We start from the raw sequence: 19,279 nt of genomic DNA on the forward strand, positions 1-19,279 counted from the left end.
CTCTGCTACGTTTTTAGGTTCGACCCTCAGATCCTGATTACTTTTGAGGTTTAATCTTCTTTGTGCTATGATAACACTGTATAAAATATTAGATACATTACTATATGTTGAGACGGTTTAATTATAAACGGGTGTTTCAGCATTTCATGCTTGGGGATTTTTTGAATTTATTAATTGCAGGGGTTTGAAGGGAAGGGTCCCATTCATCTTGTGTTCAGATTAAAATTTAGACATTTTTTAGAAATTAAATTGAAAATCTAGCCAATGACTACTTGGCAACCACGGGATTTGAACCAACAACCTTCCAATCACAATCATGCAAACAAACAGTGCCACTCATCACCGTTTCTGTTTTTACAGACATTTATGAAAGATTTCACAGCACTAATGAAGGCTAATGGGCAAAATTTAGAAATGTTACAAAGGGCCTTATAAGCTGTAGGGCCTTTTATGTAAAGGTCAAAGGTCACAAGGCTATGACCATGTCCCCTCACACACAGGTTTTAAATATACTATGTTTAGATGGAGAAGCGTTTTATATTCATACATTCATATATAGCATGTGCCATATCCGCAATACCTAGTTTACACAGTGTAGAACTGAGAACTGGGCTGTTTGTGAATGACTAGCACTAAACCACAATAGAACTGAAATTCCTTGAAACAGCCATAACCCTGTGTGTTCTCTAATCTGTTATCCCTTCTGTAATGTACATTTGCAATGCACTGTACCGGCCGTGCATGTATCACAATGACAGACGTACACAGTTTAACACCTGCATACCATTTATTGAAGAACACGTTTCTCAGGCAGTGTATCAATCCAAGTCGTCTGCAGTGATGCAGAACCATAGACCGCTGCCATGCAAAGGTGGATTTTACTATCGTGCCTATAGTTTGGTGACAATGCACTGGCCAGTGTGGCGATATTGCTAGCAATAGGGCATCTACAGTTATTTACAGTGCACCAGTGTACAGTTACTGGAATACCTTTTATGCAAGACCACCCAGAAGGTAAATAGTAAATATTACCTTTGTACCATGGATGAAGAGGGATAAGAAGAAAAAATGATTATAGGTCACTTACAGTGAACAGCTAAGTCATTCTTCACCATAAAAACACTCTGTTTTTGCATATTCATCCGCCTGCAGGGGACCCACTCCCTTCATACATGTACAAAAATACATTTATGGTTCTGATTCAATACTGAAGAGATTTTTTTTATTATTTTTTAAAATACATTTGTACTGCATAATTTCACCTGTTCCTGAATTGTGCATTTCACCTAATGAAAAAAAATAAAAAATAAAAAAAACACACCCAAGGTAATTTACCCAATATACAACAGCCTTGTAACTTTGCAAAATGTTAAAGGCCTAACTATGAATTAAGGGACGAAGTGCACTTTACAAAGAACAAAACAAACACAATGCATTTTGATGATCTTTTTTTAAATGTTCTATTTTTAAAAAAATAAATGTCCATTGTCAATAAAGATCTCTGTCATAAACAAAACATCCAAAGCTACTAAAAGCCTTGTAATCACGGTTTGATCCTGGAATGATTCCAGTGACTGATAATTTTCGATCCTGTTAAAACTGTACAATTCAGTGCATTGACTTTATTGCCTTATAATTAGAGAAATAATAGAAAATCATGTTGAACTATAGAACACAAATTATGGAAACCATTAAAACAGGATAAGTGGGTATAGAAAATGGATGGATGGATGGATAAGTGGGTATAGAAAATGGATGGATGTTTTCAGCATGTAAAATACATAAAATTGGATTAACTCATTCATAAAGTCAGAGTGTACAACAAGTCACGTGGTAAATACAGCAGTATATACAGGAACCAAAAACTTAAATAAAAATGTTGTGATTAATATTTGAAGCAGGTTAGCGGAATGCTGTTATCTGCAGCAATTTTCTGTTCCGTCAATAGGGGGAGACAGCGCACAGCCCTTCTTATATTGACAGCGTGCTCTTATTGGAAAGCTGGAAACGCGTGCTGCAATACGCAGTGTTTCAAAGAGTCCTGCTGTTCCTTGCAACTAAGCTGAATTTTGGCTCCATAAAAATGAAAACACAATTTATCACTTAGCATGTTTGCTTAACTTAGTTTAAGTCTGCTTGCATGAATAGATTTACCTGAATTTAGATTTAGATAACAATCAAATAGTCTGTTAATACCCCTATTTTGTCACTGTGGTTCAGAACATGTGAAAACTAGACTAGGAATGCAGTTTGCGTCCTACAAATTCAGAGGTTTGCGTAATTCACTACCATGACCTGACTTAACTTTAGTGTTTTTTCATAATAGGGGCTAATAATTCTCACTAAGGTTGAGTGCAGCATTGTGTTCCAATGGCCCACCTTTGCCCAGCTGTGTTCCATCAATAAATCAAAGTGCATTTCAATAACAATGTAGAGACAGGGCATTTTCCAGCAGGAGTTTTTCAATATAGTGGAAAAGCAAACACGACTGACTGACGCCAACTTTGAGGAAGACTGAAGTCTCCCGTGATTATTCGGTGTCTCAGTTCAGAAGTCAGGTGATGTGGACTGGAGGTCTGGGGCATGACCCTGTGGACGTTCAAACTCTTTAAGATGTGTCTGTTCCATTGTTAGGGACAGGCGAGTCACCTGGGTCACCCATGGACGCTTCTCTCAGTGACGGAGACCTTTTCCTGGACGACCAGCTTGTGAGAACTCGTCTGGTTCAAAGCGCTCAGGGCGCCCTGAGACTCTACGGCCTCGTTTCCCAGTAGAGGCGACCCTTGCCGGGCTTCCAGCAGGAACGACTTGCCTTCGGATAACAGCAGGCTTGCATCACCGGGGAAGACCACCTCCTGCCTGGTGCCACTTCTGGCCAGCAGGCCCCCGTTGTCCTGTGCCGCACCCCCCTGCCTGCTCTCCACCACCAGGACCTTCTGGGCCGCGGCCGTCCCGGCGGGGACGAGGTTTATCTGAGACGCCTGACCGGGCCTCACCCCCTGCTCCAGGATCACCACTTTGCCAGACTTGCTAAGAGTGTCGTGTGCCAATGGGCCCGCCAGGAGCCCGCTGGGCTTGACGGTGTCGCTCAGCATGTACATGCCCTGCATGCCCTGCATGCCCTGCAACGCTGCCTCTTGGTCCACCAAGTAGTGCGCAGTCTGCAACCTGGGCGCGGTGGCTATGTACACCGGTTGCGGCTGGAGGATGTAGGCGGGCGTCGGCAGCACCATGGTCTGCTGGGCGGCGCCGTGTTGCTGCACCGTAGCTGCGGCGGACACCACCTGCTCCTCCAGCGCGGCGGACGAGGACGAGCTGGACATGTGGAGGCTCCCAGTCATCCTAGCTTCTGTCCCAGCTGCCGCCGTGGCGAATCCTTTATGAGCCATCGTGAGGCTGGGGGCGGGGCTGGGGGCGGGGCTTCGGCGGGGGGCAGGCTTTGGGTGGGGCGCTGGCCCCTCCACCTCGATGCTCTTGCCTGTGCAGATGTCAGCCAGGGTCTTAAACTTCGAGTCCAGGTGGTTCAGGAATTCCAGGTCATTGTCCGCTTCCAGGATGCTGCAGCAGCCCACAGAGCCTGCGGGGGACCCACCCCCTTCATAATCATAAAGCAGCAGAGCATCAATATGGGGGTCCGATTCCACGGGGGCGATACTTGCTCTCTATAAAAGGAAAAGAAAAAAAACACAGACACACATTAATGCCGCAGACATGAAATGCCACATATTTGAATTTCTGCTTTTTACTTTTCAATATACAATTCTGCAGCATACTGCTGATCTGGAGCTGCAGCCTGCCTGGATTTACTTAAATCTCCTTGGTTCACTGTTCCAGTCGCCTCGGTAACAGTATCAATTTTACTTCAATAAGTATCCATACATAATAGAAAGATGCTGGTTACAGAAACTCCTGCAACTCGAATGAATTTCATTCTACAGTGTTACACAATGACTGAAAATGGATTTGCGGGAAGTCATTTTCCCCTAAACTACACGACACGGCACTGGTCTGTGATACAGAAAGACAGCGGAGATCTACAAAATGGAATCCTTTATTGATATGGTACAGGTAGCAAGTAGCACAAAATTCAATCATTATACTCGTCTGTGTCTGTGGGACGCGTGCATACACAGGTGAGAGAGAAGCTTGCGGTCAGAGTACAGGGTCGGCCATTTATCCAGCATCCAGGGACAGCTTTTGCGGTTAAGAGTCCTGATGATGGGTGGGTATGATAACTCTGCCGGCCACGGGATTTAAACTGGCGAACTGCCAGACGCAGACATAAACACCCACCCCACAGAGACATACACCCCCCCACTGTAAGGTTAAAGCCGCTTTTATGGTCACGTACCTGGCTGTAGTAGTCTTCCAGAAATTCTTCAGACAGCGCTATCCCTTGGAAGGCATCTTCTGCCATGCCCACCGAGACCTGAGACCTATTTCCAAGATTATGTCTCCAATACTCTTCTCTGCTTAGCCTTTCTGCTTGAAGATGGTTGTAGTTTTTCGTGCTCATCGCCATTCCATGGCTTGACCCCATCCCAAACCCCCCAACATACCCAGTACCGTACATCCCCGAAAACCCCGCCCCTAAACCTGTCACTGTTTGTTTCTTTATTGCACCCAGAGGGTGGTCAATCTCTATAGTCTGTTGCAGAAGTGGGACCACCTATAGAGGGAACAGAGGACACATTACCAAGGCATTGATAAATACAAATAGGCACAAAACAAATGGCGCCACCTAGAGGCAAGGAGGACTGCATGGAGTTCAAAGAGTATGTGGGAGTATTTGAACCCAAAGAGAACACTGCAGTCTTTCAGGCTATTTAAGCACTAGCAATATCAGTAATTTATCTCTGTAAACTTATCTCTGTTCTGTTACTCAAAACATTTTTTTCCACATCACTTATAGTTGCCTAAGGAAATGCTGCCCAAACCAGAACGTTGCTGACCGAAAGCTATTTCAACACAATACCAAACCTCACCAAACATGCTCACAACATAACAGGCACGGAAGACCACTTACTTTATCCTCCCCAATTTTTTCCGTGTTTCCCAGGCTCAGGGGTGCCGAACTGTCGAAGGGAATGTCGAGAAAGTGGCCCTTCGAGCTGCAGGCACAGAAGAGCAGCAGGAGAGGGACGACTGCGGGCACATCAGAGATGGCTTCAACCACACTGACGACATTTCCCTATCAAGCATCACACTTCGGAGTCTGAACAATCAAGAAAACTCAAGCGGATGAATATGCAAAAACAGAGTGTTTTTATGGTGAAGAATGACTTAGCCGTTAGCCAGGCGCTAACCACGAGAAACCATCCTGCAAGCAAACAGCTACTGGATGTTCCGTTACTCACGTAGAAGTAAAAGCAACCCCAGGAGGAAAAGGGCGACGGCCGACGGCCCGAACGCAGCGGAGGACATTTCCCGTGTGCTGGCACATATGCCATCTTTAGCACATGTGCACACCTGGAAGTTCACAACCTGGGCTTGGCTGCAAGCCTTCCCCTGCTGGTCCCGGACCTCCAGTGCCACCTGGTAGGTGCCCGGCCACAGGGACTTCGTGGCCCGGAGGACAACTGTGGTATCTGCACGAGAAACGCCATGGGTTTCCTGTACCGCCAAGGAGCTTGTCCATACAGTTCATGCAAGCTAGGCTATGAGTTTGTGCGACCTATATGGTCAGACGCTTTGGAAACCATATAGCGCTTTTAGATACTCATGGAACTTGTAATGGCAAGCACACACAGATCTGTTCATAAAAGAATAATAATAATAATAATAATAGTAAATACAAATCTCTGCAAGCTTTATGTCAATCATCTTCCTTCAACAGCCCATCCGTCATCTAACAAGCGAACGCCAAACACGTCAACAGAACCGTCCTCACCGTTGATCTGTTCCACCATCAGAGCCTCCTTGGTGCTGCCGGGAACTATTGTAAACACAAAAGGTGGGCCATTGGGCTCAAGGTCATTGTCCATAGCCGTGACGTAAATGACGTTGTGGTCCGTGCACATCGTCTGAGGCATTTTGACCAGGACTGGACAGTGGTCGTTGGTGTCCTCCACCATCAGGGCTATGGTCCCAGTGCTACTTTGGAAGTGCGAACCTAGTAGGGGACACAAGCATTTCAGATTCTTCGTTTATTTCAGGTAGTTCCAACAAAATATTGTCTGTTTTTAATACATTGATGACAAAAATAACAACAGCTCAACCGAAATGAAGTTCAATTAGTCTAACGGAGTTTTAATTTCGTGCCAGATCTGCTTCCTCGTGCGTTTAGCAGCAGAATGACACGCACCAGTTGTTGTCATGCATATGATTTCTGCGTAGTATGTCCCGTTTTTCAAGAACACAGACTCTCGGTCGGGCAGTTTGTTAAGTTTGATCTCGGCGGTTTTTTCATTAATAATCAGCCAGTTGTCCGGGTCCTTTCCTTTGATATACCTGAGTTGGGAATTTACAAGAAAACAAGTTTAAAAATGTAACAGACGGCTCAAAGACAATATGTTAACATTTTAAAATGATGAGTAAGGAGGTTGCTTGTACCATGCGTGCATAACGAAACACGACTATGCTACTAACCGGACATCTTTAGCTATTTCAAACGTATCTCCATCGATGGCCGGGTATTTCGCTATCACAGTGTGGATGTGGGTTTCAGTGCCCTCTGAGACGTTAAAAACCTTCAGTCTGGGCTTAAATATGGGACCCTCTGGTACATTCTTCACCTTGACCTTGATGGGGTATGTTTTTTTCAGCACCGATGTGGAGACGTGGTACTCAGCTTTGTTTGACACCGAGATCTTAAGGTCCAGCTCTTTTAATTCTTCATAATCAAGTGGCTTAGAAAAAAATTATTAAAATGATCAAAAATGATTCAACCCAAATATAATCAGAACAAGATTAACGAGAAGTTGCTATTTCATGTTTTTATTTTTAGGTCAATTGTACAGATCCATACCTTTTTGACTATTAAAATCCCCTCGTTGGTTTTCGGATCAGTCGTGATGTTAAAGTATTCCGCTTCATTCCCTGACTCTATAGTGAAAACTGCGAGCCAGTTGTCAGTGTTGACCTGATCTTTATCCAAAGCTTTGATCCTAATCACTTCCACATTGGCCAGGTTCTCCTCCACACTCCCTTCATACTGGAATGTCAAAATGGCAATATTGACTATCTCGGATGCAAGCTACATTAGACCAAGACTAGGGCTGTAACATTTGTCGTGTGCCATTCGGTAACATGATTTCCGAATGAATGAGTACATTTCTTGACGTAAACACACAAGTCGATGTTCAATATGGAAAACAAATGCTGATTATGGCTGAGCTAGTTATGGTGAGTGCTAGTTACCCTCCCATATCAGTAGTCTGGGAACACTTTGGTTTCACATAAAATTAAACCAACACCAGAGAGAGAGTTGTTGATCAGACTAAGGCTGTCTGTTGGCTCTGTGATATCGAACTTGGATACGTTGCTGGAAACACATCCAACATATTAATTCATTTGAGACGCCATCATCCGACTGTTCTACTGTTCTGCAGCCCATCTGTTCCCAAGAGCAAGGCAGAAACAGCTTTTGCAAGTTAGTCTCCCCGTAGCATTCAAAGCACCGGGAACTTCAGACGGACTATAAAAAATAACTAAGACTAAGGGTGCTTATTGCTATCGATATGCGACCATACTCGATAGTTGAGAACATGGAATTTAGTTCAATATGTTTGTTATGATGCAGTCTGTTTTCAATTTTGATGTATTTTACATGTTTATTTTTACTATGTGCAAATAAGCATCTTTTACAACTGTACCTAATTGTTTGCAGTTTTAATAACAAACTATTTCAAAACAAATTTTGTTTCCCCAGCTGAAACCGAAATTACGCCGATGGAACAGTCACACCCATAAACGAAACTGCTTCTTACAGACGAATTGAATGAATCTATCTTACAGACTCCTTCTCCAGCGTTGGCACGTTATCATTGATGTCAAGGATCTTAATCACAATGCTGGCGGTTGCAGCTTTTCCTCCCGCGTCCCCGTCCAAATCTGTGGCTTTTATCACTAATCTGTAAGAGTCCGTTGTCTGTATAAGGAAACGAAAACAGGAAATTAAAGGACGACAACAACGGTGTAGTCATTTGTTTGCATGGTTACCAATGACAGGCTTCAGAGTTTCACACAACGTGTGAAAACTCAAAAGCAAAAGTGAAAGTAAATCATACTGGGAATCAAAGGCAACGTTCAAAAGGGCCTGCAAGTAGGTGCACAGAGCACCAGGAAAGTGGACCGCTTGCAGACATACTTCTCTGTCAAGGGTGGGTAATCGAACGTAAATCTGGCCACTGGCCCCTTTGATGTAGAACATGCTATTCCCGCCCGGGTTTTGCTGAATGATGCTGTACGAAATCTTTGAATTCAGCGTATCTGGATCGTCATCATCTGTCGCCGTCACGTTCAAGATATACGTGGCTAGAACGGATGATGCATGGATGAGATGGATGAGTTGGATGGATGAACACTTCATACACAGAAGTGCTTGTCCAAAAATGTTACCAAACAAAATAATAAAACTTTTTATACATTAAGCGTGCATTTTAGTTCAGGAATGTATTTAGCCTTGAACCAAATTTACAGTATAAAGTACAGATAACTCAGTAACAGACCTTCAGGGCTTGATTCATAGATTTCTCCATTTGGGGAGAAAATAAATTGTGGAGCACAGTCGTTTTGGTCTGCTACTATGAAACGCAATTCAATGTCTTTCTCTGCTTTCGCCCCATTTCGGAACTTTGCGACTCCCAAGAGCTGGAACGCAAAAAGAATCCATAAAAGCACCGATCTCCAGACTGTACACTCATATGCAGGCAGTACACACTAAAAAGCGAACTTACATAGTATACCGATGCTTTTTCTCTATCCAAAATCTCTGTGACTTGGACATCGCCGGTTGCCGAATTCACAGTGAATAAACCAACAGGGTTCCTGTCAGCCCCTACTCCTTCCAAGGAGTATATAATCGTATCATTCTCTTGCTCATCAGATCGAATCTGTAAGAAAAAAAGAGAATAATGTACACCAGGAGCACAGAACCCACCCCCCCCCCCCAACAACCCTGTTACGTACCAGGCCTATTCAAATAGAATTTAAATTTTAAAAATATTTACATATTCAATGACAAAAATCCTTGTTCCAATTTTTGAAGATATCTCCAGTATTGTTTTGCCTAATGGCTTTACTCGCTTAATGAGCAATATGGGATCTGCCACTAGGGGCAGACTTCCATAAATTAATTGAGCTAGCTAGATCGGTTGAAACTAACCAACCAGCAAGCAATCTAGTGAAATAATATGTGAATCAGAAGAAGAATGCGGCAATACAGCAAATTCCAAAGACTTTGAAAGGAAGAGTCTGTGGAAACTCTGGCTTGGATTTCGCCGGCAATTTTTACTGTGGGGACCCCTCCCTCCGTGATACCAGAATAACACTCATTCATCCAACATCGCTTTGGAAATTACCATAAAAATACCTCATGCCACAATATAATGTATGGACAGTATGATGCTGCGAAAAATTAAATATTGCCCAAGCCAAACTACACAAATTAAACCAAAGTTAGGATTTGACTGCATGGATGTAATTATTTTAGCTATTTTATGCACATAAGCCCATGCCAGCTGTCTAATGTCAATCGTCTAATATTTTAATTTCATGCCAAAATTTAGATGACTTTTTTGTTGTTGGTGCTGGCATTTCTTTCCTGTGGTTAGCAAAATAAAAATGGGTTATATAACATTGTCTCCTTTTCTTTTTTCTCACTTAAGACAATAGTAGGCTAATGCTGACGGTTTCACCGTCCACAGCCTGGGCTCAGGCTATGGGAGTTTTGGGAACTTGTAAAGGCCGAGCTCAGGCTTTAAATGTAAACAGAGCCTGGCAGATGCCAGTTCCACCTCCTTATGTCCAATTGCACCTTGCCCAAGCTCAACACTGCCTCCTTACGTCCAATCACACCTTGCCCAAGCTCAACACTGCCTCCTTACGTCCAATCACACCTTGCCCAAGCTCAACACTGCCTCCTTACGTCCAATCACACCTTGCCCAAGCTCAACACTGCCTCCTTATGTCCAATCACACCTTGCCCAAGTGCAGTTCCACCTCCTTACGTCCAATCACACCTTGCCCAAGTGCAGTTCCACCTCCTTATGTCCAATCACACCTTGCCCAAGTGCAGTTCCACCTCCTTATGTCCAATCACACCTTGCCCAAGTGCAGTTCCACCTCCTTATGTCCAATCACACCTTGCCCAAGTGCAGTTCTGCCTCCTTATGTCCAATCACACCTTGCCCAAGTGCAGTTCCACCTCCTTACGTCCAATCACACCTTGCCCAAGTGCAGTTCCACCTCCTTATGTCCAATCACACCTTGCCCAAGTGCAGTTCTGCCTCCTTATGTCCAATCACACCTTGCCCAAGTGCAGTTCTGCCTCCTTCAATGTTAAGCTTTTTTCCTTCATGTCCCAAAATATTGTAAAAGATTCAAAGTGAGCAGTTTAATAAAAGGTTCATTTTACACTAAAAATCACGTTTTTTCCTTGAACTTTAATGTTAATTTTCATTAGTAGCTCCGGCCAGATATTCCTTTCTCAAAGTGGATGAGATATTCCTACATCAGCATGTACACTAAGGAAATTGAATTATTGTGTTAGCCCGACTAAAACTGGACTTTTAAAGTACATGTAAACATGATAGTCTGACTGAAATCGTACTAAATCAAATATCTTGAAGGTGGACTAAGATACCCAGATAATGCGACTGGGAGTCAATTTACTCCTGCTTGTATATGTTCAATCGGACTCAAACTGGCCTAGGTGCTCTGTGTATGCCCCCCCCCCCCCCAGTAACAGAACACAGTACACAGAAGAAATACAGAGCATAGCAGAGGATGTACAGCGCTGTAACGATGTCCAATTCACCCTTCAACCAAAGGGCATTTTTCCACTCCACCGGGTACCGTACTTTTGCTACTTCAAGAAGGTACTAAAAGTGCGGTACTTCAAGGTGTTGGTTTTCCACAGGTGTAAGAACTGGTACCGGCACCAAATGACATCACAACACGAGACAGGGTACTTTGTACTGAATTTGAAAAATGTCTGTAGTAGGACAGGGCAATGTGCACTATTAATACCGACATTGCATATTATGCATATCCAATTCTTACATTAAGATCAAGCTATATTACCTTCAATTTGGTATGGAAATTATAGAGCAGGGAGTTCATGTTTCGCTAAAACATTTTTACTCTGTCATAGGTAAAAAAAAAAACCTAGCAAGTTTTGCAATTTTAATGATTAATCCTTTTCAAGATTATCTAGTATATGTTTAAAAATCATTTTAAAGTTTACCTCCGCTGCTTTTGCATGAACACTGCATGTGTTCTCTGAGACAATCATAATCATTTTCATTCCTGTTGTTTAAATCACTGCTAGACGGGTTCGTGAGAAATGTATGTTGAACTCCTTTTGTTTCATAAATTGCCCAATATTTATTACAGCAAAATCACATTGCAATATCTAAAAAAATTCCAATACTATGATGTCATAGTATATTATACAAAATACTTCATTTCCTGTTACGCTATCCTGATCTTGTTGCATCTGTTCTTCCGACCAGATCGCAGTTAAAGCTTGTGTCACTTCATTTGTCCACGCACCTAATATTATTAATTTAATTATTTTTTATGTCTGTGATGCAACCAGAAAAAGTACAATACTAAAAGCTGAAAGGAGCCACATCGCCACCTACTGTAGCGGAGTTGAACTTCAGTCAATAAATCGATTCCCCTCCCGTGCATGTATACTGGGGCAGAGAATGCAGTCCGATTAAATGGCGTAGTCGAGTTATAACTGCAGCTCGACTTAGCAGTGCATGTAAACGTACTGCATGACACCTTGATTTCGGTCCCGCGTTTTTAAATTTTGACTTATTTTGCTTCTTGCTGCAGCCAAAACGTCAATTACTATAGCTACGCTGCTAGCGGTAATACCAGAAGCAATCTGTGAATAACTTGGTATTTTAATGCGTCTTTACAGGGACATTACAAACGAATAAGCAAGAATATAGAAAAGAGGAAGTGGTGATGATGAGCCATTTTGATGCAGTTTAATTTACATTACAATTACAATTTTAAAAAAATTCAAGTAGTATGGATAGGTTCAATATCTAATAAAAATTACTTTTTCCCATCACATTTTTTAGTCTATCGTGTATTGTTTTCAGGTGGTAACACATCCTGCCCACAAATTAACATACTGCATCTTTAAGATTGTGATCATAAATACTATGATAGCTAATAAACTAAGGTTAAAGAGTGGTTTGTAGTTGTGGTAATACAACTAATGTAGGCCTGGAGAACGGCTTATTGAGGACCCCCACTCTGTACCTGAAACCCCCCCACACACACCCCTGGTTAATCCCCCTTTTCTTATAGGCTATGCTAAATAAATCCACAAATGTAATCAATAACTTCCTTAAGTTACTTCCTTAAGAAATAAACTAAGTGGAAATCCCAGCATCCTCAAGGGCCACCAGCTTTTCACATCAAAGACAGGACGAGCCTCCTCTGCCAAGGGTCCCATGGCCAAATACCCCCAAGAGGATTAAGTAGGCCTACATCCGGGGCACGAAAGCCATTTAGTCTTGGGCGCAAAACGAAAATGCATTCGGGGCAAGACACGGTAAATGTATGTACTATTGCGACTGGTCATGCGCATTAGGTAAAGAAATTAATTATATTCGGATGAATCACTGCCAGTTCATAACAGAATTAATGGGTGGCCTACAACATACAACGAAAGGATGAAGACATATAGCCTACCATCATGTCAGAACATGCGATATTAATGTAGATCTTTATCAAGGAATAGATAGCGGAGGGGGAGGAATTCTTACCTTAGCGATAACTTGTCCTCTGTAATCCGTGTTTTCTATGAGCGTCCTTGGGGGAATAATCCACTCTCTTTTTTGCCTGCTTAGTTTAGGTTCCTCAGCGTCAGCCTCGCACTTCAAAACCTTCCAGGAAAACACCGAGAAACACATGGCTTTGTACCATAGCGTTTGGGTCGATCTCGGTTACATACAAAAGCGGATGATGTTCAGCTTCAGTAATTATTGATGAACACCAAAAGCGGTTGTTCTGCGTTATATCAATATTATAGATCCACGTCCTCCACGATAACCCTCTGCCTTCCGTAAAATTAAATTAAAACTTTAAAAGTTGCCACAATGGTGAGTTCTGCCATTATGAGATTTAGGCTACTTATATTGCTTCGCCCTTTATAACTTTGTGTTAAATAAAGAAAAAAAATGGAACAACATTGTACTATTGTAAATCGGAAAACACTTTCTATTCAACCATAATCTCATATAATGATTTCCACTAACAGTTTGTGGAGAAAAAGGAGATTTCAAACGGAGAGTAAATATTATTTTTTATGATACGGTTATTATATGCCAGTGTATGCTGTGATATGGTACGCATACGGTCCTCGGGCGTTTTCCACCAAGGTACAGTAAGCAGGGTTTTAGGCATGTGTAATATATATATTTACACAGCATACGGTCCCAAACACAGCAGCGGCGACGGGCGTAGCGCTTAACGACAAGGACACGGGAATAACTAATTACATTATAAACATTGTGCTTATTAAATACTTAGATTCGACAATTATTAAAAGGCTATATGCAATATATGGATATAAAAGTGATCTAAGTTGTATAATAATTTGAATCCACATTAAATATCCTAATGTAGCCTATACTTTAAATAAGCTTAATCATTAATAAAATTATAAATATTATATATAATTACAGATAATAACTAGACCTCTTGTACATTTTTCTAACATAATCGTAAGTTGAGAGACTTCGACTTCGATCGGCTCGAAACTTCGACATTAACATACGGTCACCAGTCAAAACTATAGTCAAAAGCCACGAAATAGCAGCGTAACGCGATCTAAAGGTGGAATATCGGGAGCCTCGAGCGCGGAGACCTGCGCCTACTCACCGTTAACAGCAAAACCGGGAGTAACAAGGTATTTGCGAGGAGAACGTGAGCCATTACAAAGCAGCCTGCGGGGAGCAGATACGTGCAGCCGTCAGTCTAAGGATTAACTCAGACCTGGGAATTAGTAAGATAAACCCCGTGGTTTGCTTTAATAAAGCACAAAAAAATAACAGAAAGAGATGTCTCCAGCATGAAGTGAGAAATAAGAAGTGAAGTGGAGGAGGAGGTTCTAGGTGGGTCCCTGTGATAGGCTGCAAGGGGCGGGGAGTGAGGGAGCAGCTACCGGAGGAGCGGCAATAGGGCGGCCGGCGACCTGCGCCTCGGTACGCGGGGCTCGGGTTTCAGCCCGCACTGCCAACCCCTCGTGTGCTGTACCTGTGACTGAAGGCGGCACACTGGCAGGAAAAGGAGAAAACGAAAGCAGAGTCGCCACATACGCGCACATGATCTATTTTCAAAGAAAATTGTCAAGGAATATATTGAACTCTCCGTGTTTAAGATTGGTACAGTTTTTCTAATAAAGATAGATTTTAGCTATATGACACTTCACCATGTTTCAGTAGGGTCTTGTTTCGGGAAGTCGCAGTACCACCAGCATTCTCCAGCTAAATTCAGAATCCATTATAGCCTATGTTTTAAATAGCAACAGGTCTTGGAGAATTAATTCTCTATTAAACCTTTTTCCCCCATAAATAATCTCGGCTATTGTTCACTTCACAGATATCAGGAGTTTTTCCTAAATCCTATAGCCATGATCAGCGCCAATAAGTTTCTATTAGTAATATTATTATTTTCAAGTAAAAGAAAAAAAAAAACGTTATCTAAATATGTTTGGTGGGTGTGTGTCTGAAGTGCGGGTTCAAAGGAGCCCAATCTAGATTTCAGCCTGTGAGGGAGCAGGGTATATGTGGGGGTTTGGGATCTGCTGCGGCGATATAAAGTCACTCATCCGTGAATCTGTACTTCGGATTTAGCAGAAGCGGCGGGCAGGCGGCCGCCTCATAGTTCTCTCCTTGGATATAAAATCATTTCCCCGGCCGTACTCAGCTGAATAAGGTGCGGTACTGAAGGGAAACTTCAGGAACCACTGAAATGAACAACAGCGCTGGTCTTCACATCTTAAGATGGACGTACAGTACTATATTAAACAGTTATATTAGTAGTATATGAGTAGATAACATCCTTATAGGATTAAGCAATGGTTCCATCCATCCATCTATCTATCTATCGATCTATCTATCTATCTATCTATCTATCTATCTATCTATCTATCTATCTATCTTCCAACCATTTATAGAGGAGTCCAGTAGGTAAGAATGCATTCCATACCCGACGTGGTAGACGGAGATAGTGATAGCTACCCTGACACAATATCTAATTGTAAGCCAGTTAGAGCTGAAAAAGGTAAGAATGCGAAAGTGAGGGTAAGAACCCAATATCCACCCACTTCAAAAAAAGCAGGATGTTTTGAGGTTGCGTGGGGGCCCAGCCTGGAATGTTTTGACATTAAAAAACTGGGTGTTTCCATGCTGCAAGACTGAGACTGACGGCAGCGTTTCGTTGATCACACTCTTGCAAAAGCCAGGTCTGGTGTGACAGACTGGGAAGGTGCCTCCATTCAGCAAATTCGCGGAAAGCTGTGTATCTCTGTGATGCATCTGCTGCGGTTCCCGGGAATTCGGCAAACCCATTTTCACACACAGGTCAGGATAATTACAGTCTTGTGTACCTGCCTCTTAGTCCAGGGCATTTGAATTTCATAGCACCTTGGAAATAAATCATTAACGAGGTGCATAGCAATGGTGCAGACAGTAACTCCGGCAGCAAGATTAGAAAAATATTAACCGAGTTAAGAGCTCCGATGGGAAAACAAAGACAAAGGTTAAGCTGGTTAGGAGTAAAGAAGAAGGAACAGGCCACAGAAGAGTAAAAATGAAAGCATTCTGTCAAGAACAGCCAGAGCCTCCACGTGTTATTGTATACCAGCCATTTAACGTGCCAATTTATCCACCTAGGGAATCCAAAACAATGCAAATGCTCACGGCCCATTTAACTAAGCTAGTTGTTTAGGTTGCTTGACAGGGTAATTCATGCAATACCTCCCACAACTGACTATGAACAAGTCTGGGGACTTGATTCTGACTGCACAATGCATGCAAAATATGTGTGTGTTTTTTGTCTATATATTATTGGAACACTGCCTCCCCTCCCCTTCTTAAAGACATATGTCTTGGATATTGTTTTGGTGATTTTCAAGCATGAATATCTGTTGGTGTTGTTCAAGTGGTTTGACAGGGGAGGGAATAGGACAGATGTGTCAGCGAGGAGTGCATGTTCACGAGTGCGCTGTCTTTGGTTGTTTGGTCACATCCCTAAAGGGTTTGCAGACTCCCTCACTTTTCAGGTGCATTCCCACATCTCATCTGTGTGTGTGTGTGTTTGTGGGTCAGATATACATTACATTGTGGGGACGGTTTTTTTTCAGTTCCCAAGGGGAAATTCAGTTTTATGAAAATCTGTGACTGCAATCAAGAAAACTAAAAATACGAAAAGACCAAAAGACTTGTTTGGTTACTTTCGGTTAAGGTTAGGGCTGGGTTGGGGTTAAGGTCGTCAATGTTTGGATTAGGGTTTTTCCCATAGAAATGAATGGACAGTCCCCACAAAGATATGAGTACAGGTCTGTGCGTGTGTGTGTGTGTGTGTGTGTGTGTGTGTGTGTGTGCGCGCATGATCTGCAGGCAGCGTCTTCCCCTTCCACATTTAACTCTTTACTTCCTGGGACTAGTTGTGGGTCACTGCAACCTTGATTGAATCATCACTCACTGAATCAGCTCTGACTCTGATTCTGATTCTGAAAGGCCGCAGACACCACATCTGCATCACCCTGACATAATTTATTTCAAACCAGCTACAACCTGCCTGGAAATACTGTGCTTTGTGGACACAACATACTACACAAGCATCAACAAAGGAAGGCAGAACTAAACTTTACTACTTTACTGTAATACTATTAGTTAAATAACAGCAGAAAACTACCTGAAAATCCCTGCTGTAGTTAGAAACCTCAGAGTGGGAAAACCTGTTTTCTTTTTTTTTCTTCGTAATGTGGCTGAATGAACTCCTACAATAAATACATAAAACGACACATCCCTGGTAATGTCAATAACCAATAAGCAATTTTTCATACAAAAAGCAAATACATGTCTTTGATAAGCTTTGAGGAATTTACACGCAAATCTTTCCTGAGTGAAACGTCATTCATCTTGATTTTCATATGACTCAGTTTTCTTTCTGGTGAAGCACAAAGTCAGTGCGTGACGTGTAGGGGGGGGGGGGGGGGGTTGGGAGGGGGTGGACTGGAGGATGGCCAGAGTGCAAACACACCTTTGATTGCTTCATTAACACATGTCACTCACTCCGACCTCTCACAACCTACAGAGACTCTACAAGGGAATTCTGAAGAATATCCTGGTTATTGAACACACCCCAGTGACACATAGCAGAAAGACATCAATACAGGACATCAAGTGAAACATACAGCATTGTGTGAGTCTTAGACAGTCAATAGAAATGTTTAAAGCTATTTATCTGGATAGTAAGAGCATATTTGCTAAGAACAAAAACAGAATTTAGCATTAGAACATATGCAAATTAAGAGTAACAATAAAAACTAGTAAATATTTCTTCTGTTCTCCAAAACGTTACTGATATCTTGTTGGATGGCTAGATGAACACCGCTTAATTTCCCAAACCTCTCCTCAGGGGCACCTCAGCCATTCCATGAATTTGTTAAATTTCACCACCAACTCACTTAATTAATTTAAATTTGTTAAATCAGTTGATGAGATATTGATCATCTGTACAAGGTGAGTTAGTGGTCGAGTCAAAATATACATGGGTGTGTTGTATGGTTGCTGGAAATAATGGGGTGATTTTGGTAGAGGTTTTGAAACAGCTAAGCTGGCACACTTTGACAGGCATAATATCATAGTTTTATACCAACATGAAGATCATTTACACATCATTTTCTTTGGCTGTGTAAGACTTATGCACAGTACTCTATCTAACCACATTCTAAAGAGGGAACAGAAAGACAAATAAAGTTTACCGATGCATGTCTCTGCATCAGAGCTCATGGAACCTGTATGATCAGCCAATGCTTGTCATTGTCAGACTTTTCTTTGTTCCCGGAGAAGGGTATTTTGTGTTGTTTCATGCTGCCTGTTCAAAGATAATCTAATACCACAGTGTCACCAGCTTGATACAAAGTGGGGTCAAGTTTCTGACGAATTTATTGGACAATCATCCAGAAGGGATGGTTTTTGTGCCACAACGAAAAGAGACGAGGTAATTTACCGCAAATAATGCAGCTCCGAGTTGTTCCCTCAAGGATGTAATTTACACAGGTACGATTCTATTCAACCATAAAGAAAACTTATGGCTCTCTTTCTGCAAACATATGTTCCAGCAACACTAAGCGGATAAATGAAAACACAGAACCTGCATGTTTAGCTATTAGCTATTAGCCTGTGTTCTGGAATGACCTCGTATGCAGAACTCTGGCTATCAGGATGTCAGTACCCCTGTCACACGCACTTTCAGGGGGAGCCTGACAATTCAAACCCCCCACAGTCTCTGCCTCTTTATCTCTCTCCTGGGAAAGACTACATTCCACACAAAGTCTTCCTGTAGTGCTCGGACGCGGCCTTGCACCTTGTTGTCATTACTCACCAGTCGATCTATTATTAAAATTAGAAACAGTAGGAATTCAAAAATACTGTAATCGTAATATAAAACATTATTAGGATTATTGGCGGAACAACATTAATTGGCGTTTCTACTTGATGTTATATTTTTTAAATGTACGGGTGGGCAGCCGGCTTTCTGTTCCGGACAAGCATCAAGGTTCCCGGGTTTATCGGGGTGATAGCTGCCCCCGCCCCGCCTGTCCCATGCCGCTCCCCCACACAAGACGCATTCCTCCGGTGTTACCGCAGAGGTCATTTTCGCTCATCCGGCCCACGGGAAGGCTGGGAGTGAAACAGTCAATGTGTCAGCTCGCACGTATCTGTGCGGCAAACGGGAACTACGGAAAATAAATAGGATAAAATGGTCACGTCAACATTTATGATGTGCGTTAATTAAGTGAAGTTACGGTAGTGTTCTGAAGGCGCAATATTATTACCATATTTAATAAAACAACATT

The 19,279-nt window shown here is 42.4% G+C and overlaps 1 protein-coding gene across 2 annotated transcripts; it reads right to left on the minus strand.

Moving 5' to 3' along the window:
* Nucleotides 1–768: 768 nt before the first annotated feature.
* LOC111845956 (desmoglein-2-like protein) lies at nt 769–14,317 on the minus strand. Of its 2 annotated transcripts, XM_023815728.2 has the most exons (14): nt 14,071–14,317; nt 12,954–13,073; nt 8,898–9,053; nt 8,670–8,811; nt 8,309–8,475; nt 7,955–8,089; nt 6,968–7,153; nt 6,589–6,848; nt 6,305–6,450; nt 5,891–6,112; nt 5,358–5,588; nt 5,027–5,145; nt 4,352–4,669; nt 769–3,662 (listed from the first exon to the last, which is right to left on the minus strand). In XM_023815728.2, the coding sequence occupies exons 1-14, from the start codon at nt 14,122–14,124 to the stop codon at nt 2,655–2,657; spliced, it is 3,264 nt and encodes a 1,087-aa protein (XP_023671496.2). In that variant the 5' UTR covers nt 14,125–14,317; the 3' UTR covers nt 769–2,654. The 2 variants fall into 2 exon arrangements, with proteins under 2 accessions (XP_023671496.2, XP_023671497.2); XM_023815729.2 differs by lacking the exons at nt 8,309–8,475; nt 12,954–13,073; nt 14,071–14,317 and having other exon boundaries at nt 8,898–9,037.
* Between the last annotated feature and the right edge of the window lie 4,962 nt (nt 14,318–19,279).

Source organism: Paramormyrops kingsleyae, chromosome 4, assembly GCF_048594095.1.
Source record: "Paramormyrops kingsleyae isolate MSU_618 chromosome 4, PKINGS_0.4, whole genome shotgun sequence".
NCBI lineage: Eukaryota > Metazoa > Chordata > Actinopteri > Osteoglossiformes > Mormyridae > Paramormyrops > Paramormyrops kingsleyae.